General features: G+C 46.6%; 2 protein-coding genes across 2 annotated transcripts; both read right to left on the bottom strand.

Moving 5' to 3' along the window:
• Window positions 1-4,624: 4,624 nt before the first annotated feature.
• IVD (isovaleryl-CoA dehydrogenase) lies at window positions 4,625-19,325 on the bottom strand. Its single transcript, XM_053979972.1, has 12 exons — window positions 19,194-19,325; window positions 16,198-16,287; window positions 14,911-14,962; window positions 12,142-12,311; window positions 10,637-10,730; window positions 10,246-10,382; window positions 9,631-9,727; window positions 8,470-8,563; window positions 7,263-7,344; window positions 6,690-6,794; window positions 5,968-6,040; window positions 4,625-5,848 (listed from the first exon to the last, which is right to left on the bottom strand). Exons 1-12 carry the CDS (start codon window positions 19,323-19,325, stop codon window positions 5,715-5,717), a joined length of 1,260 nt encoding a protein of 419 aa, XP_053835947.1. The 3' UTR covers window positions 4,625-5,714.
• Window positions 19,326-19,428: 103 nt separating this feature from the next.
• Window positions 19,429-23,931, bottom strand: KNSTRN (kinetochore localized astrin (SPAG5) binding protein). Its single transcript, XM_053979988.1, has 8 exons — window positions 23,787-23,931; window positions 22,632-22,764; window positions 22,439-22,495; window positions 22,140-22,227; window positions 20,966-21,086; window positions 20,554-20,606; window positions 20,353-20,427; window positions 19,429-19,800 (listed from the first exon to the last, which is right to left on the bottom strand). The coding sequence occupies exons 1-8, from the start codon at window positions 23,848-23,850 to the stop codon at window positions 19,669-19,671; spliced, it is 723 nt and encodes a 240-aa protein (XP_053835963.1). The 5' UTR covers window positions 23,851-23,931; the 3' UTR covers window positions 19,429-19,668.
• Between the last annotated feature and the right edge of the window lie 1,391 nt (window positions 23,932-25,322).

Here is a 25,322-nt window from a genome sequence, read left to right as displayed (position 1 = left end):
ACTCCACCACTTCCATGGGCAATTACAATGCTGGACAACCCTTTCCATGAAGAAATGCTTCCTGAAAAGTACCTTTCCTCCTGCGTGGGGAACAGCAGTGGCCAAGGGCAGGGTGCTCTGCAGCAGTGCTACTTCAGTTTTGGGTTTGGTGGGGACATCGTCTCCTGCCCATTGTGGCAGAGTGCTGGAGCCATCAGGGTGGTTTGGGGAGAGCTCGTGCTCTCAACCTCCTCAGAGGTTCAGCATCGTCCCCTTTCTCCCAGATTCCTTTGGAATGACAGATCCTCAGGCAGACCCACACCTCCGGGTCTGCCCGGAGCTCCACGTGCCAAGGGGGAGCCGGCTGCCGTGCCCCCACTGCCGGCTCCCTCCTCCCGCTGGCACTGGGCCGCCTGCCATTTCCCTTTGGCGAGCACGCTGCTCCAGCCTTTTTTCCCCCATTCAGGCTGACAACTGGGCCTCAGCATCAGCTGCTTGTTGCTCAGCATCAGCCTTTCAGCAAACAGCAGGTGCAAGCGGGGCGACCCTGGACTGCGCTACAGTAATCCCGCAGCCCCCCCGGGCCTCCCTCGCACAATATTGTGCCCTCGGCTCAAGAATGTTTTTGTCTCCCCTTCACAGTTGTGAATTCTTGTATAGATTGAAAAGAAATCTCTTTCTAATCTTCCTGCGGTGCCGTGGCTGGGAGGAGCGGGTGCCTCGCTGCGAAGGGAGCGTGGCCGGCACAGCTGTGCGGGAGGAGCGGGCAGCTGCCGGGCAGGACGCAGGGATCGCGCCCTCTCTGCCTGCATCCGTGACAGCAGATACATGTGGCTCCGTGGGCTCTCACTCCAGCCTGGGAAAGAAACCGACTCATCACCCACATGAGCAACACGGAGGTGACACAGCAGCAGGTCCCTGCTCCAGCAGCGGCGTTGAACTGCAGCGAGTGCTGCCCAGAGCCCCGGGGAGGCTGAGGCGAGCAGGAAACTAAACACACAGGGATTTTGAAAAACACATCGTGCTAGGCTGCAGGAGGGAGGCAGGAGGGAGATTCGTGAACAGGAATGGAGCATCACCGTAGGGTTTGGCTTCAGCATCTCTGTACAGTGAAATCAGGACACGATGACACTTTTGTTATGTGTCACCCTGTACTGAAATTGCTCAAAGCCCAGCATGGGAGGGAAACACCATCCTTCCCACAGGTTACCAAAGCCTCCCTTCCGCTCATGGACCAGCTCCACAGACAAGAAACCACATCCTCTGTCACACATATGCACAAACACACGCACTCCTCCCCACTGCCCTGAAAGCAGGAGGGACAGACAGTGGGACAGAGCAGGGGACAGAGGGGCTCTCCAGGGAGCTGCTGAGAGGGAGACAGTGGTCCCACAGCAATGCAGTAGGCTGGGAATCCCATCTGGCAGCCCAGCGGGACTCAGGACATCTTTTTTGGGAGGTAAACCACTGCACCGAGGTCCCTGTGGAGGATCGGGGAGAGCCACTGCCTTGCCTGAGGTGCTGTGCAAACACGAGTTCCTCTCCCACATCCTGTACCTCTTGGTGTGGTTTGACCTTGCTTGACAAGGCAAGATTTGCTTTAACCACAGCCCAGCCCCATGACGGGGCAACGGCTCCCAGGGCAAATGGGCTGTAAGCCCAGCTGGCCCCACAGACCCTCTACAGCACTTTTACCTCACAAACAGATTTTAACACCATGTCCCTCGTGTGTTCATAAAGCAAACAGGTCCCTCACACTGTCCCTCATCAGCCCCCCAAACCCCTCTGTTTAAACTTAAGCTCTGTCCAAAACTAGAAGGAGATGTGGTCCCTTCTGCCCTGAGAAGCATGAAGCAGAAGAACACTGAAAATGTCCAAGTCCATCTTCCACTTTTCTCTTGAGTTTCTGGATCAAACACTGGCAGTGCCCCAGCTCAGTGTGAGCCCAGCTTTTCTACCACAAGCTGATCACTGAGTCCAACCTGTGCCCAACCCCCACCTTGTCACCCAGCCCAGAGCACTGAGTGCCATGTCCAGTCATTCCTTGGACACCTTCAGGGATGGGGATCCCAACACTTACCTGGACAGCCTCTTTCACTGCCTGACCACTCTTTCTGTAAAAATAAATTTTCTTTATATCCCACCTGAACTTCCTTGTGCAGCTTGAGGCTACGCCCTCTCTTGCTATCACTAACTGAACATCATTCCAAATCCCACACTGCTGAAATAAACTCTCTGTTACCTTGTACTGGGCTTGCATGGCCAGGTTTTGGTAGCCAGAGGGCTACAGGGGTGGCTTCTATGAGAAGCTGCCAGGAGGTTCCCCCACGTCCAGAAGAGCCCATTCCAGGCAGCTCCAAGATGGACATGCTGCTGGCCAAGGCCGAGTCAATCAGGAATGGTGGTGACACCTCTGGGATAACGTATTTAATAAGAAGAAAAACATCTTATTAGGCAGATAGAACTAGGTCCAAAGAACAGTAGGGTAAGAATATGTGAGAGGAACAGCCCTGCAGACAACAAGGAGTGAAGCAGAAGGAGGGGCAGGAGCTGCTCCAGGTGCAAGCTTAGATTCCCCTACAGCCTGTGGTACAGAGCATGGTGCAGCAGGTTGTCCCCCTGCAGCCCATGGAGGGCCATGGGTGTGTAGAGATCCACCTGCAGCCTGTGGAGGACCCCACACTGGAGCAGGGGGATGCCTGAAAGGAGGCTGTGAACCTGTAGGAAGCCCATGCCTGTCCAGGGACCTGCAGACCCATGGAGAGAGGAGGAAGGAGGAGGTTTCCTGGCAGGACTTGTGAACCCATGGGGGATCCACCTTGGAGCAGGCTGAGCCTGAAGGATTGACCCTGTGGAAGAATGACCCACAATGCAGAAGTTCATGCAGAACTGCTGCCCATGGGATGGACTCACATTGGAGAAGTTCATGGAGAGCTGTCTCCTGTAGGAGGGACCCCATGCTGGAGGCACGGGAAGGACTCCTCTCCCTGAGCAGTAGCAGAAACAACTTGTGATGAACTGACTGTAACCACCATTTCTGTCGTCTCCCTGCGTTTCTGTGGGGGAAGGAGTTAGAGCAGGGAAGGAGGGAAGGGTAGGGGGAAGATGTTTTTGAAGTTTTTTTACCTCATTATCATGTTCTGATTTTGTTAGTAATAAATTCAATTAACATCTCTAATTCGAGTCAGTTTTGCCTGACAGTTTTGGGTTGAGGGATCTCTCCCAATCCTTATCTCAACCCATGAACCTTTGTTATATTTTCTCTCCCTGTCCAGCTGTGGAGGGCAGTGATAAGCTTTGGTGGATGCCTGGCACCCAGCCAGGATCAGCCCACTGCCTATCTTCATGAATATTTCCCCCCATTGCTTTCCATGCCTTCTCTGCTCAGTGCTCAGCCAGCTGCAAACAGGGCAAGGATCTTGAAAAACAGGGAAGATGCAGCACATCCAGCCCTGCCACCAGCCAAAGGCTGTCAGGCCAGGACAATTTCCATCACATATCTACAGCAGAAACCGTTCAGATGATATCCAGCAGCACAGCCCCCTGTGTTTTCCCTGTTAGCTCTGCTACTCTCCAGAGGAGCTAAAGCACAGCCTGCATGATCTCTGTAAATGTATTTCTTTTAAATGAGAATTATGGGGAAAAGCTGTGGTTGGGAAGACAGACAGATAGGCAGGGAAAGCAACACCGTAGCTGTTGCTGCTGCCAGCCTGGATGTGCTTTAGTGGGTAGCAGAGCCTGCACCTTCCCTCTGCTGGGGCCCCCCAAGAGCACAGGCCACAGCAAAAGCTTATTTTATTAGTTTGGTATAAAGATTAACCCTCTATTCCTCAAAAAAACTCTCCCATCCCTTTCCCAAGGCAGCTGCTGTAGAAGGGAGTGAGATTTGAATAACACAACCCTGCTGAGGATTTATGAATCTGTCCCTGCCCCTGTCCCAAGATTTGTTAGATATTGATTCATTTTACCTTCAATTCCAAGGTGCCGATCAGCCTGGAAAGTGAAGGCATTATTTATTATGTGTATTAAAACCAGACCTCTCCAGTGCTGAAGGACAGGTTTAAAAATCTCTTGGTTCCTTCCACTTTAGAATACATATTTTTAACAATCTGAATCTCACACCATCCTGTCAAGGCTCTGACACTCCCTAGAAACGTTTCTCTGGCAGGAATGGATCTTAACAGTGACCCAAGAATCATTTTGTGACAAAACATAAATGTCTGGTCACATAACTAAATTCTTACATCCACGGGCAGCAATGCACTGAGTATTTCCTGGATGAAGTGCATGTCAAGGTTCACTTCCACAGCATTTTCAGATGCAGCTCAACAAAATATTCCTGACAAAGCACCTCTGTCCACCTTCTATCCAGAGATTTAGGCTGAAAATTAAACCCTGGGACAGTTCCTGAGTGACAGCCACCCACTGAGGCTGAATAAATATGAAGTTTTGGAGGAAAGTGCTACCACCAGGACTTCAGAAGCTATGGGTCTTTGCAACTTCTATACACTCTTGGTGACCTACCTGGCAATTCAGAAAAGTGAACTATCTTCAATCTGCATCATTTTAAAATTCTATGTTAGTCTACTGTCACCTGGTATAGACAGGAGTCAACTATAACAAAATACACACAGTTGAAGGTGAGTTTTGTTAAAACTGCTGGGAGTTGCCTACATGGCAACGGTTTAATTAACTGTTCAATCACATTTCCAACAGCCTATTTCCATTTGTGATTCCACTTGTGATTCACTGGCAGGATGCTGTGCGATTTCCTTTAAAAAGCTGGATAAGCCCTGATTTGCTGGATACGAGATGCACTGAGATCACTCACAAACACATTGCTCAGCTGCCCAGAGTTGGAGTGTGAGGACAGGCTTGGCCAAAATAACAGCCTTCAGAGGGAACCAAACCCCAAAGAAGTCAGCTCTTTCTGCCTGCTTCATTCACAGATGTCACAACACAGCTCTGATGTATTAACTTGTCCCCAAAGTGATGGATGGTGACAATTCTGAGAGAATGACCTGGTGGGAGCAGTCAGTCAGTACAGCGAGGCCTCAGGCCTGCACCCAAATAACTCCAGAGGCAGCCAGAATTGTAAAGCTGCAAATAGGAAAGGAATTCTGCAATGCAACACACATGGGATTTAAGGAGGTTTTAGGAATCAGCACCTAAAACGCTGCTCATGCACAGATTACTTTTAACCCCTTTAAGCGTTCATGATACCAACCCCACAATGTGGTTGGTGTAGAGTTCCCAAAATGGAAGGTATTAATCCCATTGGAAGGTCACAGCAGGAAGTTTCACCTTCCAATGGCAATATGCTAAATTCTAACTGTTTAATGGCACTCAGGGCTTTTTGGTAAGAACAAAGCTGTTCCCTCATTGTCCATTTTGGTGGGTTTGGGTTGACTTTCTGTGTGCAGGAGTGGCTGCACACCCCTTGCCACCCTGCCTGGTGGGTGGGATGAACGTCTGCCTTGCAAAGCTGAGAATCAACAGCTCATGAACACCATGAATCAGGATGATCACAAAAGAGAAAAAACACTTCTTCTTCCATGTACCCTCTGATTCATTGTTTCCAAGCCCAGTCCAGCAGCATCTGTTCCCAAAGCAGGCAGAGGAGACTCCACAAGTGACAACGCTGGAATGGCAGGCAGGAAGAAGCCGAGTTGTGCACTCCAGTCTCACAGTCAAGGCCTCGTGGTGGTCATGGTGCTGCCTCTGCACTGGCAGTGTTACTTAAAGGTGGCGTTGAAGGCCCTGCCGATGACGAGCCTGCGCACCTCGCTGGTGCCCGCCCCGATCTCGTAGAGCTTGGCGTCGCGCAGGAAGCGCCCCATGGGGTAGTCATTGATGTAACCATTCCCACCTGCCACACAAAAAAAGCCTCAAGTCACTCTTTGTTCCTGATTCCAGGGCCGAGGGTGGGACAGCAGAGGGAAATGCTCTTGCACTGTGCTTGGCTCTGTCCAGCCATCAGTGACTCACCCAGGCACTGGATCCCATCCAGGGCCACCTGTGTTGCACACTCTGCTGAGTACAGGATCACTCCGGCACAGTCCTATGGGACAGTCACAAAGGGACAGTCAGGAAAGGTGTCACCTGCCCATCTCCAGTCCCTGTGCTGCCCTCATGCTGCCATCACTCTACAGACACCTGCTAAGAACCCTGAACTACTTGATCACAAAGCACAGGGACAGGGAGCTCCAGCAGCGTCCCTGTTACTATAGAACACTCATGGCAAATCTGTAAAGGCCACACGAAGACAGAAGAAGGAAAAAAATAAAAAGTGCACCAAAGAAGATGGCTCTCTCACAAAAGCCCATCAATCCCCCAGGAGGCCAACATGATTTGCTTTGGGATGCAGACATCTCTGCTTCCAATGTTAAACACTCAACATCCTCCTCCAACAGAGGCATGGTGACAGGTTGGAGGTGACAACACCTCTAACAACTGCTACAGCCCCTACAACAACCAGGACTTATGTCTGGGCTTCCAATAAACACCTACTGATGCTGCTAAATCTCTTGCCTTGTAAAAGGAGGTTTGCTTTTAATTTGTGGGTGAAAAAAGTAAAAAAGGTACTTTGGGTGTGAAAAAAAGACCCTTTAGGTTGTAGGTACTCATTGTACAGAGGCTCCCCCCAGCTGAGGCTCTGGGACTGCAGGAATTGCCCCAGGACACACAGCCCAGGTAGGAGTTGAGCTCACCTTGGCATTGAAGTGGCCCTGGTCACAGGCTTTGGCCACATTGTAGACGTACTGCCGGCAGGCCATGAGCCGTGTGTACATATCTGCCATCTTGCCCTGCATGAGCTGCACGGCCCAAAGACAAAGGACATTAATTAACATGAGCAAGGGGGACCACCCGTTCCCCAAAATACGTCAGCGAAACTAGACATGGGAGGAGATATGGACCCAGCAGACATGAGGGAGCTGGAGGTTCTGTTAAGTCATAGACCCCTAGATATCAGCCACAGTCCCTCGCCCACCAACAGCGATCTCAGGGGAGCAGGCTCAGAGGTCTTTCCACCTTCTCACCACATCACAGAATCCCAGGATTCCTTAAGTTGGAAGGGATCTTAAAGTTCATCCAGTTCCATCTCCTTGACATGAGCAAGAACCTTCCACTAGCCTAGGCTTCTCATTACCACATCATGCAGCCCCAGCATAAACAGCAGGTGACCTTCACCATGCAAAGCCCCCTGCCACAACAAAGCTCTCAGTCTTCTCAGTTTTAAAGAGAAAAGAGGACAAAAAGTTCCAATTCCTTTTCTGCCTCACCTGGAAGTGACCAATTTTCTGTCCAAATGCTTCTCTGACATGCAGGTATGGAATTGCGTGGTCAAGAACAGCTTGCATGAGCCTGAGAAGAGGGAAAAGGGAAAGAGCAGAACTATTAATTAATAATGATTTAACTTTGGAAACGTAACCCAAGGCGAAAAGGTTCTCATAGCTGAAGTGATATCCTGCTGTCGTCCTACAGCTCTACTCAAACAAGGCCAAGAATAAAATCCAAAGATCCCATATTTCTCCTCAGTGCTCATTTGGGACATGCTGTGGGAAGGTCTGACCTTTTAATTCAGGGGACTGAGACTTGAAGAGCTTTCTCACAACCACAGCCAGGACAGTTTATGCTCCTCTTATCTCCAGAGCCCCTCCAATCAAGGAGTACCAGCCAATACCATAAAAAACAGCACAGGTAAGAACAAGGAAGGGAAAAAAATCCTTCTCCTGCTTTCTGGAAGTTGGTCTTTCCACAAGAGGATTAGCCCAGAGAGACCACTCAGGAGGACAAAAGGACGGTGGGGTGCCAATAATTACTGGGGAGCTTAAGGATTGAATAAATGAAGAACAAACTAGTTCGTGAGTCTCTGGATAGTGTGTTAGATTCTAAGGAACTGATAACACAAATGAACTGGTTATTCCCTGAGTAATAACACAGGGATACACAAGCCAGCAACTGGGGACTGAAGCAGATTTGTATCTCTGGAAATTTTTTTATCAAGACTGATAATTTCCAAAGCCTGCTCTGGAGGGTCAGTGGACACTGGCAGGCAGACTTGCAAACATTCTTTCTGGCATTGCTTCTCTCATTCCATGCCTGTCACAGGGGACTTCACAGAGATGCTTTCAAATTGGAAAACCACTGCATGAGGAGCTGAGAGCTCAAGGATGAGGCTGAGCATATTTGAGTGAGCGGTGGCTGCTGAGAGGGCCCTGAGCACCTTCAGGAGAGTCCAGTTGAGCAGCTGTGCTGGAGTTCTGTGCTGCTTTTGACTGAGACACCCAGCAGCCATGAGATCTCCTCACATCTTGCTTTCTTCCCACATCTGACCCAGCCTCTTCTCTTCTGCTGCCCCAGTAACCCAGTTCTCCATCCAGGATCCATCCTACCAAGAGCTGCAGGCCCCAAGGGATCTCCATCAGGCTTGGTGATCACCAAGGACCCTTCTGGCCTTACAACCTACAAAAGATGACAAACTCTTACCCCAGGGGACCCCCAGACAGCACGAGCCTCTCCAGGTCCAATCCACTCATCAGAACATAGACTCCTTTGCTCAGTGTCCCCAGGACATTTTCAGCTGCAAAGAGCAATGAAAAAGTGATTTATTTATGTGCAAAACTCAGACAAGCTGTTCATTGAGGGCCTGTGTTCACTGGGGGGAGGAGCAACCTGGGCCACTGGAAGGTGTCCCTGCCCATGGCAGGGGGTGGGACTGGATGAGCTTAAGGTTCCTTCCAGACCAAACCACCCTGGGATTCTATGAAAAATGACTGAATAGCCTGAAAAATTTCCTGGAAAAAACTGTTTCGGCTTCCAAAGCCAAAGATCAGAAGGAGCATTAATGGCCAGAGTGCCAAGTGCATTAACTTCCAACACTGCAGTGATGTGCATCATGTCATCATCCTCTTTCCAGGAGTACATGCTGTTCCCTGTGGATGACTCCTGGGACATGATCAGAGCACCGGGGCACTGGCCTTTATGATTTCAGGGTGGAGGGATCTAACATAGTTAGAAATGTTAGGTTTCAGCTGAAACTCTTCCACTTTAGCTTTCGAAGGTGTATATGGGGAGCAGGAGAGCTCCTTGCTCTGCAAATGTGCGATCAGGATTTTTATGATAAGACATCTTCTCCATTTGCTGCAGAAAGGCTGGAATTTTTCTATCAACAAAAATTGCCACTGGAATAACAAATACTGCTATTACAGAAGCTTCTGTCATACTAACTACCAGGGGAAAGGATGTCCATTTTCCTGGCCCCAAAAGAACACAGAAATGTTACAAAAGCCTGTTGGAAAGCCTCCAGTGAAAAAAACCTTTAAGGCAAAGTAGCTCACCTCCATACAAGACAGGAGCTCTAATGGAAACAAGTTTCTTGGGAAGAAGCTTCAGCAAGGCTTTGGAGAAGCAGTGGTTAAGAACTAGGTCCATGAGGGTGAAAGAGCAGTGACCTGACAAATTATGTGCTCCCTCCCTGCAATCCATCAGATTGCACTTTTCCAGTTCCATCAGCTCCCTCAGAGGCTGCCAGAGAGGAGATAAGCATCTGCAAAGCCCTCCAGGTCACAGGCTGAACATGCATGTAATTAGTGATCCAATTTATCTGATTAAGAGCCAGGAAACCACCATGATTTGAATCCAACTCACCAGGGACCTTGCAGTCTTCAAAGATCAATTCACAGGTATTAGATCCTCTCATTCCCAGCTTATCCAGCTTCTGGGCTGTCCTGAAACCCGGCATTCCCTGCAAAGTCAAGGAAGTAAAAATACATTTCATGTCTCAGTTTCAACAGACTAAAAAAAAAGTCATGAGAGATCTGTGAAATTCCCCTGACCACAGGAACATGTGCAGGGTGCCAGAAAGGAGATAAAGTGACCTAAGAACAAGATCAGGTCTGAGTGCAAGTGCAGAGAAAGCAGATGGACAGAGAAACACACACATGTGAACCCTGTGCACCCATTTTCTAATGCACATAAACAGCAAATAAATAAATTATTTGGACAGCTGCCAACACAGACTGCCCTACAGTAAGGGTTGGAAGCTCTGCCAGGAACTTAACTGTTCTAATAATGAAGTTACGTCAATCAGAAGGTTTACTGATTCTGTTTTATTAAAGGTTCCTTTCCTGCCTGAAAGGCAGAAAGTAGTTTGTCTTTGAGGAAGAGGCTGGCAGCTATGGAAGGAAAACCAGCTGACTTCTAAATGAGGCAGTTAAGATGAAGGATTCTGCTTTAAAACCCTGTGGGAATGACTAAACCTACCCTCTCCACGATGAAGGCGGTTATGCCTTGGGAGGCCGGGACAGCGTTCATGTCAGTTTTAGCGTAGACGATGAGAACGTCCGCATCCGGCCCATTGGTGATCCAGAATTTGTTCCCATTCAAAACAAAGAAGTCTCCTGGAAGCCAAGAGATTAAATCTGTTAGCTCACGACAGCAACACTGCTATTCCCTGCACTCCATTTATTCCCTAACAGGCTTCCCAGAATCACTTAAGTTGGAAAAGACCTCCCAGATCATCGAGTCCAACCTTTGGCCCATCCCCACCTCGTGAACCAGTCCAGAGCACTGAGTGCCATGGCCAAACATTCTTTGAACACCTCCAGGGATGTGGCCTCCAGCACCTCCCTGGGCAGCACAGGACAGGCTTTACCTTTCTTGTCTGCTTTCAGCTTCATGGACACAACATCAGAGCCAGCATTTGGCTCGCTCATGGCTAAGGCTCCAATGTGCTCCCCGCTGATTAGCTGGAAGAAAGGACAAATATTAGCAAAAGATGAAGACCAGCAGCATTGTTTGTGTTCCCTCTTTAGCCCCCCTGCCTGTTTTCCTGCACAGAACCTTCACAGTGGCTGTTCTCTGGAAGAACTCAAATGAGAGCTGCTGCTCCTGGCACAGCCCGAGCAAGGAGCTCCCTTGCACTGTGTGAAGGAACAGAACCAAATCCCAGAGGGATGAGAAGGGTGACTCAGCTCAGTCTGAGCTACACAAGCACAGCCCTGCTTGCACAACACATGAGGAAGGTGCCAAGGAACCATGCAGGCAGCCATATGCCTGTCCCCAGCTCCTGCCTGGGCTTTCTGCTGCCCTTTTACACAAACAGGAGCTGCTGAACACAAAAGGCCAGTGAGGGGATGAAAAGGGATGGGAAAGCTCTCTGCAATGTTCTCATAGCCCAGTCTCCCACACTCACCCCACAACAGCAGATGGACCCTCCTCCTGTGCCTGCTCACGCCAGGCTCTGGCAGAGCTGTTGCTTCTGCTTCACTGTTATTTCATCCTGCCCTTTTCTCCTTGCCTTTTTTTTCCTCCCTGTGTACTTTCATCCATCTTCTCCTCCTTTTGATCTCTACTTTTTTTTTAAAAAAGAAGACTCAATGCTTAAGATATGTTCAACCAATTCAACCCATCAGTGCATTGCTACAGAAGTCTCAATGAAATGCTCAAATCTAGTTAAGCATATTTAAGTGCTCTGTCAGGAGCCAAAACAAGTCAGAGCTGAAGTGACTTCACATCTCATTGAAAGGCAGAGAATGAAGCATGAAAATACACCTGAGGAAGGAGGACAATTAAGGGTTACACAACGGCAGGCTGCACAGTGCTTTGAGGAAGTGACACTGTACTTTGCACGTAGTTTAAATCAAGTTTCTTGTGCTGATAATTTCACTGATAATCTCAGGAGCTGGGATTCAATGTGCTCATTGTTTTTATATGCATTTAAAAATGGAAATCTAATTAATGCACTTCTGAGTTGCAACATCAATGTCCCGAGTGATGATGAAGTTTCACATGTAGTTAATTAACAGCCAAACCAAGCATTTGGGCAATGAGAAATGGAGAATATAAAATAGGAAAGCAGTGACTTTTACTCAGAGTGATTTGGGAATTTGAAAGAATATTCTCCAGTGTCACCTCAAAGCCTCCCTTAGTAACACAGCTCAAGAGATCTGGGCTGTGCTGCCTGCAGACAAAGACAAAGGCATGGGATGAGGTCAATATGGATTAATAAAATAAAAACAGACAAGCCAGAGAAGGGCAAGTTTGGCATGTTCAGTATTTCCTAAGGTTTGGTCACTGAAATCTGCAGGTGCTTAAGATGTCATCTTTACAGCCAGAACCCAAATGCTTTCCAGTGTTGCCCCTCCTCCAGCCACATACCTTGGGCAGGTACTTGTGCTTCTGGGCCTCGTTGCCATTGCGTACGAGCTGGTTGATGCACAGGTTGGAGTGGGCCCCGTAACTGAGCCCCACGGATGCTGAGGCACGGGAGATCTCCTCCATCACCAGCACGTGGTCAAGGTATCCCAGGGCAGATCCACCGTATTCCGCTGGGAAGAGAGGAAAAAGCTCATGTTACCCACCATGTGCACAAGATCCCAAAGCTGGGCTCAGTCTCCAATGAAATCCAAGACACTGAGAATGCTTCTGGATTTGACTGTTGCCATCCCTGAGCTTGGCACTTCTGGCTTTCCCCATCTTCTCTGAATTTCATTTTTCTCATCTTAAAGTCACAGGGATATTTTGTCTTCAGCATAATCCATAATTGACTTGAATAACATAGTTTATATGTAGAACATGCACAAGGACATATCTTGAACATGCTACTGACATTGAGTAATAAGAAGTCCTTCCTATTAACCTTAGTATTATCACAAAGATTAAATCACCAAGTTGCAACTTCCTTAAGGTGAGAACAAAGGAACACAGGCAAGGTTTGTAAAATCCATGTATGTTTGCCCCTAAAGAAGTGAGGAATTCTCAGACTGCTCAAAAATGTGGCACTAAGGACTTTTCTAAGCCTACAAATGTGCAGGACACCAGAATTTTGATGAGTGGCCAACTGAGAAGGAGAACGATCCATAAATGTAATTTGTCAGTGACAAGCAAGCGTATTTCAAGAGAGGATGAAGCGAGACAGAGCAGCACTGGGAGCCCAGCTGGGTACATGGAATTGAGCCTAAAACAAATAGTAAAGATTAAAATCACACAATAGAACAGGGAGAGAGAAGGCAGGTAAAAAGAGAAGGCTGAGAAATGCATAACGGCCTTGAGGAGCCAACAGCCTACATAAATATACACACATGTACCTCTAAACACATTTATATACACACAAATACAGTCACCATCCAACCTAAAAGCTCTGTTCTCCAGGTAGGAAGCAAGTGGTTGTACTGTAAGAGAAGCACTACAACATGACATGAATGCCAAGAAGCAGCTGGGGAGATAAGTTGGGAGCACTTATCATCAATGTGGAGGCTGCAAGCAAGAGCAACAAGGTAAGAGGAAATCTCTGTCTGTACTCAGAGTGACCAAAGGGCACAGCTCCAAGGGGCTGCTGTCCCAAATTCCTCAAATTAACACCACACACAGCCTTTCCTCTCATGTCCCTCATTTTGACTCCTGCCTTGATCTGCAGGGCCCTTTAGCCTTTAAAATCTTCTCTCTCTACTACAAACCCAAGTTTAGGGGTTTGCTATCAGTATCCTAAAAGATGGGCTTAACAATTTCTCATGTACACCAAAACAAGAGAGTTTTTTATTAATTCCTATATAATGGCTGGGTTCAGTGCTTTTGCCTCAAGAAAGGTGAGGTAACTGTGAGCAGCACAAATCCAGGATTGCTTTGCACTGCAAGAAGAACAGGAAAATTACACCTCCTCATATAACACAAACCATGGTGTGATTTCAAATGATGCTGTGCTTTCCAAGCTACTCTTTGTATATGACATGCCTGTATTATCATTCCATGGAAACTACATATTTACATTTCTTCACTTTGCACCTTTATAAAATAAATGGAAAATTACAAACACCACGGTTATCTTAGTTTTAGGAAGAAAATAAACAGTACTGTTATTCAAAATGTTCCCTTAATAGACTTGATACACTGGTACCCAAACATGCCATTTAATTGTGTACACCCTCTTAAGATTCCACACGATCTTCACATCCTAAATCCCACTCTCCTCCAACAAAATCAACATTAATAAAGACACACGCAATTCCACAATCCAAAATAAAGTGAAAAATCCTCGGCATAGGAGGGTTTGAGAGGTAAACCTTTGAGGAATTCAAGAAGGACAGGACTCGTGAGGGGATGGTTTATTTATAGTGTGGGAAACTGCTGTAAGCCTCAGGCACAACATCAAAGAAGAAAGAAGGTAAGAGTGAGGAAAAACAGGAGCAGCAGTAAATGGGGAAGAGGAGAGAGAGAAAGCAGAAATGCAGTCTTTCAGCACTGAAAGCGAGGCAGAGGCATTATTCTGACGCATTGCTATTCAGCTGGATTCTGCAGAGCCTTTGCACAGCCACATCTAGAAAACAGACTTTTCCATGGGGAAAGAAAGGCCCCATCAGCCGCTTTTCTCCACTAAGGGCTTCTCCTCATTACCCTGCCTTGGTGCATTCAGCATGATCACACTCATCTGTAACACTCATCACAACACTTTTCACTAACCTGCGCAAGGCTGAATAAGATTTCCCCTGATTTTTTTCCGACTGGTTGGCCGTGGTCACTCCCCATTAGTTATCACAGCTTTTCAGGGCATTATTTTAGACCCTTTAACTTCTCCCATTACAGATGGATGTTTGTTCTGGGATACTTTTATCTCTCGCTCTCCTTCTTCAAAACTTGCTTCATATTAGAAAGGCACAAATACGTTTGAGCTACATATGTTACATCTGGAGAAACCATTTCTGAGCAGTGCTTTTAAACTGTGAAAGGCATTTTGTCTAACAATGAAAAAGGATCCAAAGTTAGAGAAGAAGGAAAACAGTTGGGAAGGAGTTTTTTAAAATACAAAGATAGAACAAAATGGATGCCACATCACAGACAAAGCAGTTGTGAACTGGAAAGTGAGAGTTTAAGTAGTCTCTCATTTGTTTGAAGAATCACCCATCAGAAGGAAAAAGATCGGAAGAGACTTACCAGGGGCTGTGATTCCCAGAACTCCCAGTTCTCCAAGTTTCTTCCAAAAGTCCTACGAATACAGAACAAGCAATCAGCGCAAACTGGCAGTCTGGGCATCAGCACAAGTTTCCCCAGGTAGTTCACTGGACACATCCATTTATCTGCGAGGTATCATGAGAAAAAAGCAAATACAACCCTAAAATCGGTTCCTGCCGCAGTGCAGCTCCATCCTCAGAACTGAGAAACCACACAGATTTAAGGACACCAGTTACGCTACACACGGGAGAGGTTTGTGGAATTCAGTGAAAATTCACATGCCTAAATTTAATTCTGGAAGGACACCTCCTAAGATTTAACTCCTTGCCCACTCCAACAAAATTTCTTGTGTAATGGTATAAACTATCAATTACCAAAACCCTGGAAATATGAAGCTATGAGATAGCACTTTAAAACTCTTCCAGTAAAACAGGAGCTGGCAACTAAAGCCAAGAAATCCTCCTTGGGGGAGATTTAAAAAATGGGAATGTTACAGCCATGAAAAAATGCAGCAGCAAAGGATGTCACCAGGGAGACCCATACGTGTCCTGGTGGGGCCATCTCCCTGCTGCTCCTTTCCTCTGCTATGTGGTGGACATAGCAGAGGTGAGTGCTCCTAACGTGGCCTTGGTGTCCAGCAATAATTATCAGAGACTTCAAAAAAGTATCATACAATAGCTCTGGATGACATCTGGAATGCCAGGCTAAATTTATACACTTCACTTCAAAGCTGCACATACATCCCTGGAAATGTCAACATCAGAGCTCTAGGAAATGCTGGCAGATGTTTAGAGCTTTTTGAGTCTTGTGGAGCTTATAAAAACCAGTAGTCAGATCTCTAATTTCCATCAATCAAAGCACCCTGTGGCACAGGATTTGCTGGGTTTATTAGAAAGGCAAGTTTCAGCATTTGTACACAGTATTTTCACAGCAAATCTGAAGAGGAAATTCATGTCCAAGAAAGGGACTGAGCCAGGAGTATACAGAGCACATGTTGGGGAAGGAGCCAGGACAGGCAGGAATCCCACGATAAGAATCCAAACTAGACCATTATCAATCTTTATTATGAATATTATCGCTGGGTTCTGCCCCAGGTTGCTGAAAGTTGGTAACAAATGCTAAAACAGGAAATCAAAAAAAGGTTTTCTCTGTGGCTTTTAAGTTTGAAAAGTTAATGCACATGTTCCTGTGGTGTGGCTTGGGATTGTCTGGACTAATGCAGAGATCAAAGCCCAAAGAGGCTTTCAGAACCACACATGAAATACTTGCCCGCATGCCTTTGAATTCGTTTTCCTGGTCAATCTGCTGGGCCTTTGGAGCCAATTGCTCTTGGCAGAATTTTGTCATGGTCTGTCTAAGCTGGGAAAAGAGGGGAGGAAAAACACATTAATTACATCTCAGCAATATATTGTCACCTACTTCCCCTGGATCCTGCCAACATTCCCACACCAGGCCACTCCAGCATCCCAAACCCAGAAGCACAAGACCATGAGGAAATCCATGGTTCAGGTTACTGGCTGAAATACCACATAAGAGGGTCATTTCTTCAGTCTTTTAAAAAGGACCTCATGTACTTTAATCCCTCTCAGCATTTAACCTTAATTGCACCCTGACATGAAGAGAATGTTCCTGAACTCCTGCCTGCACTGGGTTTTCAGGCATATTTTTGGGCAGAGAACTTTGGAAGCTGATGAACTGTGTTTATAATGTGCTAACCCCATCCTGTAGCTGCTTACAGCATCATTTAATTGTGTGCAGATGTCTGCAATAAGCAGGGATACTAATTAAAATGTGTTTGTGTGTCAAACTGGAACTACATTATCTACCTTACTACCTTCTACAGTGGGGAAATTTGATAGAACCAGGAATGTTCATTGATCCAAGTGTTAAAAACCCAAAATATTTTTTCTAAATTTTAAACTCTGAACATTTACATACATGTATGCTACAGAAGTCTATACACATACTAACAAAATATATACAGTATCTTAAATGTTTTTAACAGGAATATTTTAAAACTTGGTCTTGATCTTATGGTAGAGTATAATAATCCTTTTTTTTTTCCTTTTTTGTTCTTTATTCCCACACATTAATTCTGATGAAGCAACAGTTTTAGAGACTGAAACCCTGAGCTGTTAAACCAGAACCTGTATAAGGGGCAGGATCAACAAACCAGAATATGCCCACGCTCCTCTGTCTTTCTCTGACCCCCAAACCCTAAGCATCCCCTTTTTTACAATTGAGAAGATATGTTAAATTTCCACAGTCATACAGACCCTGGATTCCAGTACTAGCAAACAAACTTTCTCCCCATTGCTAGTTTTATAAACTTAAAAAGAACCCCAAAAAGACATTAGATATCTTTCCACTGTGACAAAGCTGACTGCATTACACTTCAGCAAAGAGCTTAAAATAAATTAAGACAAGCTTAAAACCATAATAAAAAAAATCTTAAGCAATTAGAGATTGAGGATGGACTCAGACAGGCAGCCCTGATACCCTAAGCCAGTTTATAACAGTTATATTGCTTTTAATACACAGTTTTACTAATATTACTGAAGATTATTTATTTTTTTTAGCTTTTCCAACAGACAGATAGGAACAAGAGGAATATTTTACACCTTCTTTTACATCTGCTGAATATAGAAGTAGAAAGAAAGGTCAGTTTGAGCTGTGTTCATAAACATGAACACAAACACGGCAAGGAATAATTCTGTAACAACAAAGAACAAGTAAGTTTATTTTGCACATCCATATGCTTGCACCATCAGAATTATCTGGAAAGTGAGGCTGCAGCTCCAGTGTTTCACTGACAGGAGCCTGTGTAGAACAGCCCTGGGGAACACTGCCCTTCACTCCAAGCCCTGGGCCAGAAGGGAATACATCTGGAATGGTGAGCACTTGGCTGTTGCTGCACACAGAAGAACACAGCAAAGCTAAGGATCATAGAACATTCTGAACTGGAAGGGACCCACAAGGATCATCAGTCTGTTGGAAATGATGTAACTTTCCTAACTAATGTTTCATTAGCTGTTTTAATTAATTGCAAGCATGTCCACTTGTAGTCGGCATTAGTTAACTTTTTCACAGGCATTTATTGATACTTTGATCATTAAATCACTGAAACCTTAAGTTTGCTAAAACTAATCCTGAGAAGCTCCAATAAACAAAGCCCGAGGGAGTTGAAGATTGGACACCTGGGATATTAAATTTATGGCACTTCAAACATGTGTTGGAGTAACCAGAAGACACAGACCAGATTGAAGCCTAGAAAGGTAGAAACCTCCCATTTGAGAAAAAATGATAAAAGGACTAAAGAAAGTGGGCCAGATTAGCATGAAGAGCGAGAAATCAATAACCAATAGAGGACAGAATACTAATTAATAAAGAGAATGATGCAACTTAGAACCAATAAACATTAATTTGTTTGCCAAAAATGTGTAAGTGAAAAAGTTTTGTGTCTTGGGTTGGTGTGAAGGTCAGAACTTTGCCAGCCACACAAACATCTCTTGGTCAAGAATAAAGTAATGCCTTACTCACTAACACTAAAGACAATGTAAGAGTCTTATTTCCCCCAGCGTTTTCAGAGGGGTTTTCATTGGGGTTTTCAGAGGTTTTTGGTAAAAAGTCCAACTCCCAGCCCTGCACAGGAAACCCCAACAATGTCACCCTGTGCCTGAGAGCGTTGTCCAAATGCTCCTTGAGCTCTGGAAGCCTTGGGGTTGTGACGATTCCCTGGGAAGCTGTTTCGGTGCCTGACCACTCTGTGGAGGAAGAGCCTTTTCCCAATACCCAACCTAAACCTCCCCTGACCCAGCTCTTGCCCTTCCCTGGGTCAGTAGTCACCAGAACAGAGATGTGCTGCCCCTGCGTGTCCCCTTGCAGGAAAGCTGTAACCTGCAATGAGTTCTAAGAATTATCCTAAATCTTCAAGCGCCCCGTTGGGCAGGCGAACAAGCTGGGAGAGCTGTAACACTTCTTTTGGGAGGATGTGACGCGACCGCACCCAAGTGCTCCCCTGACGATCACGTTTCTGCCGATTATCGCCTATCCAACAGGCCCAACGCGGGGGCCGGGGCCGCTCCCTTACGCAGTGCGGCGTTCCGTGGCGAGGCCGCGGGCCGGGGCCGGTCACTCCCGCGTGTCCGGGGGCGCCGCGCCCCCGCCGCGCGAGCGGGGATTGGGCGGCCCGCCCCGGCCGCGGCCAATCGGCGCCCGCCCGCCCCGCCACACCCCCGCGCGCCGCCCGCCCCGCCCGGCCGTACCTGGCGCTGCTCGGCGCTCAGCCCGTTCACCGTGTCGTCCACCGCCAGCCCCGCGCCGCCGCGCCGCGGCACCGCCAGCGCCCGCCACCGCCGCGCCCCGCCCGCCGCGCGCCCCAGCACCGCCGCCGCCATGGCCGCTCCCCGCCGCAGCCCCGCGCGCAGGCGCGGCCCGGCCCCGGAGCGCTCCGCCCCGCCCCGGCGCCCGCCTCCCGGCGCGGCCGCGGCTGAGCCCACGTCGTTGGAACACCTTTAATGAACTAAAACCACCAGCGCTGGAGACCGGAGCAGAGCGGCGAACGCCCGACACAAGGCTGACCGGCCATCGCTGCTGCCTCAGCCTCCCGTCCGTCCCTACCCCGCCGGGGAGCAGCGACCAGCTCGGCGTTTAGATCACCAAACACAGGAACTAGGCTTGACAAACAGGGACCACTGAACTAGGGGTGAAACAGCAAATATCCCAGTCCATCCTTGTGCCTCACATTGCCAGGAGATTCCCCAGCGCTTCAAATATGGCTTTCCATTCCTTAATTTGAGCTTGGAAGTAGGACTGCTTCTCCAAGGCATGCTGGTTCTCCTCTTGTGCTGATTTCCACCTGGCCATGGCTGCCTGTGGAGAAGTCAGTGCAACACCACGTTTGACTAACACCAGAGTAAGGAACAGAAAAGCCAAGTTCTAAACCATCTGAGCTCTTCCTACTAAACTGAGTCTGGGATTTCTTTTACCTTGGTTGCTTGTGGGAAATGTAAATTTATCTATAGCCAAAATTTAGGAAGTCTCCTATAACAATTATATTTTAGCTCTTGGGCTTCTTATCAAGAATTGTAGAACTGTAATTTAATGACTGTTTTGGTCTGCATATTGGTAATTATTGAAGCCACTTGTGCTTGCACACTTCTCAGTTCCCACAGAGATTACCAGGGTCACTGCTCTGCAACAGTTTCCAATTTAAATCAAAAACTCTGACTTCCAGAATAAAAACCAGGCTGGTGGATCCCTCTATTTAAAAGGGGAGTAATATTTTCCTTAATAAGTGTGTTTATATCAAAAGAGGAATACAGCAGGTTTTCATCTGGTTCATGTGGAAGAAAGGAGGATTGGGAGGAGCAAAATAACCTCCCTGAGGGACTGGTGCTCACTGCATGGTTGAGTCAGTCTTACCTCAAGCATCTCCTTCTCTTTTGCAACACTGTGACAAAATAGCATCAATTCTTCTGTGACCTTCTTAGTTAGCATCTGAAGAGTCAAAAGGAAAATGACTTTTAATATGATCAAATAAACGTGAGTCTCAGCTGTTTCAGCATCAGGAGAGGAGGGCAGGGGCACACAGACCCCTCAAAGCCCATTTCAAGCTTTTCTTACTGTTGTCTTTTCCCAGCAAGCACGCGTCTCTTTTTCCTCCTCTATGTTGCTACCTGTAAGTAATTCAGGAGGTGCATTAGTGAACCTCTAATATACACAGAACTCTGAGAACAAACAGCTTTTCAAAGTGACTTTCCACAGCAAGAAATACTAAATTAGTTTATCCAGGGCAGGGCCTACTATGGGGAGCAGTTCTTGTTCTTAAGCCACAAAAAACTCCCCAAAACCCCCAAACTCTGGAATTCCAGCAGTATTCCCTAAAAAAGGAAGCACAGTCCAAATTTCTTATGAATAGTCACAACAGAAGAAAAAAAAAAAAACAAAAAAAAACAAAACAAAACAAAACAAAACCCCAAAAATAAACATTCTGGAGAAGGAGTACCAGGATGTAAGCAAAGTGCAAACTCCTTACCAGGATTGATGTTTCTGCTTTCTAAAATCGTCATGCAAGTCTCCTGAATTTTCTTGAGCTTCTCAACTTCATGGACCAGCCTCTCATTCTCCTTCTTTAACTCCCTTAACTTAATATTGCCCTGCCATTAACACAGGTTGAAAGTGAGACAAGTTCCCAAGGGGATTTTCTTCTCCTTAGTAATACTGACAATAACAACCTCAACAAGTGCTGCACTTGGCACCAAGAATCACACATTGCCGTCTGTCTCTACCACCACAGCACATTAGGCTGTTGCAGGTCCTTGCTCCTGCTTCTTGACAGGATGAATGCATTTATTACATCCACAGACCAGAGCAATTACTAGAAAAATATGATCATGGACGAATTCCTTTTAGGCAACTCTATATTTTCTTGTGCTCCCTCTCATTTATATAAATAATGCACACACTGAGGGGCATATAAACATTGTGAAGAAAAGGGGGTCTTATGTCTTTAAGCCACAGCATTATTCCCTACACAATCCAGATATTACCAGGCAATTGGATAAGCTGATCAACCTCCTAAGTTGAATGCAATTCTCCAAGAGGATCAATAAGCATGTGGATTAGGGTGATCTGCCTGATAGTGTCAGAAGCTTTGGGAACTTTCCATAGGAAGTCTCAGAGGCTCTTAAGAAAATCAAGCTGTGAGATGAATGATCATCCCACAGATTGAGAACTGGAAAATAAAGTGAGATTTTACAGCTGTATGTTACCAGCTGGGCCTCCTGTACATGACATGACAGAAGTGGTACTAAGCATGTCCTAGAGATATCTCAGAGAGCCAGGGAATAATGAAGTGCCAATTCTGACTCTAAACTGAATCCACAAAATCAGATCTGTTTGAAACAGAAGTCCCTGAAGAGTCCCAGCTCTCTCAGCCTTTCCTCCAGTCCCTTAACCATCTCTGTGGCCCTTTCTTGGACTCTGTCTGTACATCCATATCTCTTTTGTACCAGGAGCCCAGAACCAGACAACATATTCCCAGTTTGGCCTCCCCAGAGCTGAGCAGATGGGAAAACAACTTGCAGGAGAATACAAAGACATTCTGATGAAGACAAGAAAACAAGAAAGACTATCCTTAATATGATCCTGTATGGGTCAGAATACAGAAATTACTCAACAGTTTATTTATTTTTCTCTCTTATCCTTACCTCTGCCCTTGCTAGTTGTTGTTTGAGTGTTTCCACCAACTGATTCTTGTTTTTCAGCTCTGCTTCTAGTTGGTGTCTGCTGAGAGGGCTGTGGAGTTAAAAAAAGCAAAGACTCAGGGGCAAAAATACCAGTGTTGCTCACCTCCTAATTTCCCTTTACCCATTTTTAAGCATTTGCTTTTGTTTCTGACCAACAGATTTAATTAGCAAACTTGGCAGGAAAGCTGCACGCGGGTGAGAGCTCACCACAGGAGAACACCACAGCACAAGGACAACTAACAGAGATGGGAGGCACATACCGTTTGGCCACTGTCTTCTTTGAAACCGGTTCCACTCTCTTGTCAGTCTTAGGCAACCTTAAAAGAGAGATAAAAATGCATTTTCCAGAAGACTACTATGTTCTTGCAGATCACCAAACCTGTTAGTTTGACAAAATGAGCCATCTTTAGGACATCTGCCAAATAAATCCATCAATATTTTGCTTTGATTTACCCTTGGTTTGCAGGCTCGAAGACACTGTCTGCTGGAATATTTGAGGCAAAGTTAAGACCGGGAACCAAGCTGAGCTCTGGCTCTGCTGTTTTGCTGACACATTTTCTCTTTGAAGTAAAATTCGTTTGCAATTCTGCAAGAAAAAGACAACTGTGAAAACACCACAGACTAGAAGTAACCTCCTTTAAAGTCTCTTAAGCCTTTAATTTGAGGTAAAGCAGTTATATCTGGCTAGAATGGAGACTTTAAGGTCGAAATAACTAAAAGCAGTCCTCAAGTTTTACCCAGGATCAAGGGTCCAGAATAAGCCACAAATAGGTCAGATGTAGACAGTGTTAAAATACAATTACCGGGCTAGCACTAGTGAGAGTTTGAAATGATAATACACAATAAAGAAGGTCTCAACATCAAGCAGACACCGTGCCACAACGTTGTTGTTCAATACTGGAAGCAAAACAAACACAGCCCACATGAAGATCTGTTAAGAAAGCACCATATTTTGCTACGAGTGAATAGCTACCAAATAACACAGAAAACTAGCTTTTTATGTAGAGTTTATTTCTCTTAAATCACAACTTGTTTAAGTTCTTAAACTATGTAAGTATAGTTCAGCCTGTTAACCGTGTCGTCCACCGCCAGCCTTAAACTTAAAGTATGTTTAAGTATATTAAGCTTTGTTCACTTACCGGGTTTAGGAAGTTGCTTTTTCTCCCTCAAGTTAAGTATTTTTCATATGACCCACCCATGAGCACATTTACATTAGAGCAACGCGGAGTTTCCACCGATACAGCCCAGCTCCCATGTTTTTAACGCTATTCATGGGTGCCTCCCGCTTATAAAATACTATAAGGTGCTGTAAGCAGTATTAAAAGATTTAGCAAAGAGACCGTGAATTAAGCATCTTTCGCATGAATGGGCCGCCGCCTTCAGCCGGTGGAGGGTACACACAGCAGGCTGAGCGTTACCTAAGTCCTAAACAGGGACAAAACAGTGGAATAAAGCTTCTAATATGGTTTTGGAACAGCCACCACGTAGCCAGGCAGCGATGGAGCTCCCTAACGCCGGCGCTCCGCTGCACTCCTCGGCCGAACCCCGCCAGCCGTGCCAGCCGTGCCAGCCGTGCCCCCCGGGTGCCCCTCCGTGCCCCGCACTCACCTGCGGACGGCTCGGGGTGGCGAGGCCGGGAATGCACGGGGATGCGGGAGAGCCGCCTGTCCATGGCGGCTGCGCTCCCCTCAGGAGTTCAAACCGGACCGCGCCGGGACGGTTGGGCGGTTCTGCGCATGCGCGGGGGCGCGGCGCAGGCAGCGAGCGCACGGGGCGGGGTGGCGCGCGCGAGTGGGGGTTGAGGGCGGGGGCGCCTGCGCCGCTTCCTCGCTCGCGCGCCGTCTCCTTCGCGCCGTTTTCTGCCTCGCGCCCCCTCCCTCAGGGAAGGCGTTGGCGGCCATTACGGGGGAGCGGCCGCGCGCGAGGCTCCTGCCCTTACGGAAAGGCGGAGCGCAGTTCCTTCCTCCCTCCCTCCCTTCCTTCCTCCCCTCCCTCCTTCCCTCACACTGTCTCACCCTGTGGTTTGGGCACTCGAAGCCCGAAGATCAAGGGGTTTGTGGCCGTCTGTGCGGACGTGTAGGTGTCAAAAGCTGTGAGGGTGCCGATGCTGCTGGTGGTACTAAAATTACCCTCCAATGCCGTAAGGTGAAATAAGGCATCTGTTTAAAATGTTTCCCGACTTAAAGATATTTTTGCAGTGTTTGCTAACATGGTTTTCCTAATGGGTGGGCAGTCTCTCCCGATAGCAAAGGGAAGCAGCTCCTTGAGGAGGATGCTGCAGTTCCAGCCTGGCGGTGGCTTTGGCTGCCTAAATACCCACCTGAACATTCACTATGACAATTTTAGGATAAAACCCTAAAACTGAAACATGAAAAATACAGAACCACGCAACTGACATGTTTGACATGTTTCAAACTCTGGTATTAGTTTTAAAAGTCCATGTCACTCATGGATATCAGGGATTTGCTGTCTGTCTCCCACAGCGCAGGAACAACTCTTGGATGTCAGAAGAATAAGTATTTTAAAGATGTATACTTCCCTTTGGAAGATATATTGGGCACTTAAAAGATGAATAACCACAGTGCTCTTGGTGACAAACATCACACAGATTTTAGGAAAGGTTGTTACAAGCATTTATTGTATGTCAACTTGTAGAGAGAATGTTTTATTTTTCCACAAATAAGGGCAAATCAATGTTTGTTTTCCTGTTTGTTTCTGATAGAGAGGGGAAAACCCTAAAATTCAATATTTCACCAGATATGTGAATTTAAAAAAGTTACATATTTGAGGGGAATGCCTTGTGTGGAAACACTCTGTAAAGAGGACACAACAAGGCACCTGAGTCTGGGGGGACAAGGACTTAATCCCTCAAGGGGGAAATTCACACTGAAAATCTTTGGCAGCATTAGAATTCCTTCAGATAAAACAAGCAGAAGTTGTTACTGGAAATAGATTTAGACTGGATTCTTCAGCCTCTTCCATGGTCAGGAAGAGGCTGTGTCAACTCAGAAGTCTTGACAGGACTTTTTATAATATCTGAGCTATTTTGATGGGGTCTGTAGATCTGGACTTTGCATAAAATAGAAAATGTAATACTTTAATTTTTATTATTCACAATACACTTCATTTGATACCTAGATTTTC

The sequence above is a fragment of the Vidua macroura genome, chromosome 6, assembly GCF_024509145.1.
Source record: "Vidua macroura isolate BioBank_ID:100142 chromosome 6, ASM2450914v1, whole genome shotgun sequence".
Taxonomy (NCBI): domain Eukaryota; kingdom Metazoa; phylum Chordata; class Aves; order Passeriformes; family Viduidae; genus Vidua; species Vidua macroura.
Note: the sequence above shows the minus strand (reverse complement) of the source record. Positions and strands in the feature narration are given on the sequence as shown.

Excerpts from the sequence above, each read along its gene's own strand:
- KNSTRN (XM_053979988.1), bottom strand. The coding sequence starts at position 23,850 with ATGGACAGGCGGCTCTCCCGCATCCCCGTGCATTCCCGGCCTCGCCAC. Across the intron at positions 22,765-23,786 it reads CCACCCCGAGCCGTCCGCAG|AATTGCAAACGAATTTTACT; the intron begins GTGAGTGCGGGG and ends TTTTTCTTGCAG. Across the intron at positions 20,428-20,553 it reads CTTGCTGGGAAAAGACAACA|ATGCTAACTAAGAAGGTCAC; the intron begins GTAAGAAAAGCT and ends TTGACTCTTCAG.
- IVD (XM_053979972.1), bottom strand. The coding sequence starts at position 19,325 with ATGGCGGCGGCGGTGCTGGGGCGCGCGGCGGGCGGGGCGCGGCGGTGG. Across the intron at positions 14,963-16,197 it reads ACGAATTCAAAGGCATGCGG|GACTTTTGGAAGAAACTTGG; the intron begins GCAAGTATTTCA and ends CTGTATTCGTAG. Across the intron at positions 6,795-7,262 it reads AGAAAATTGGTCACTTCCAG|CTCATGCAGGGCAAGATGGC; the intron begins GTGAGGCAGAAA and ends TGGGCCGTGCAG.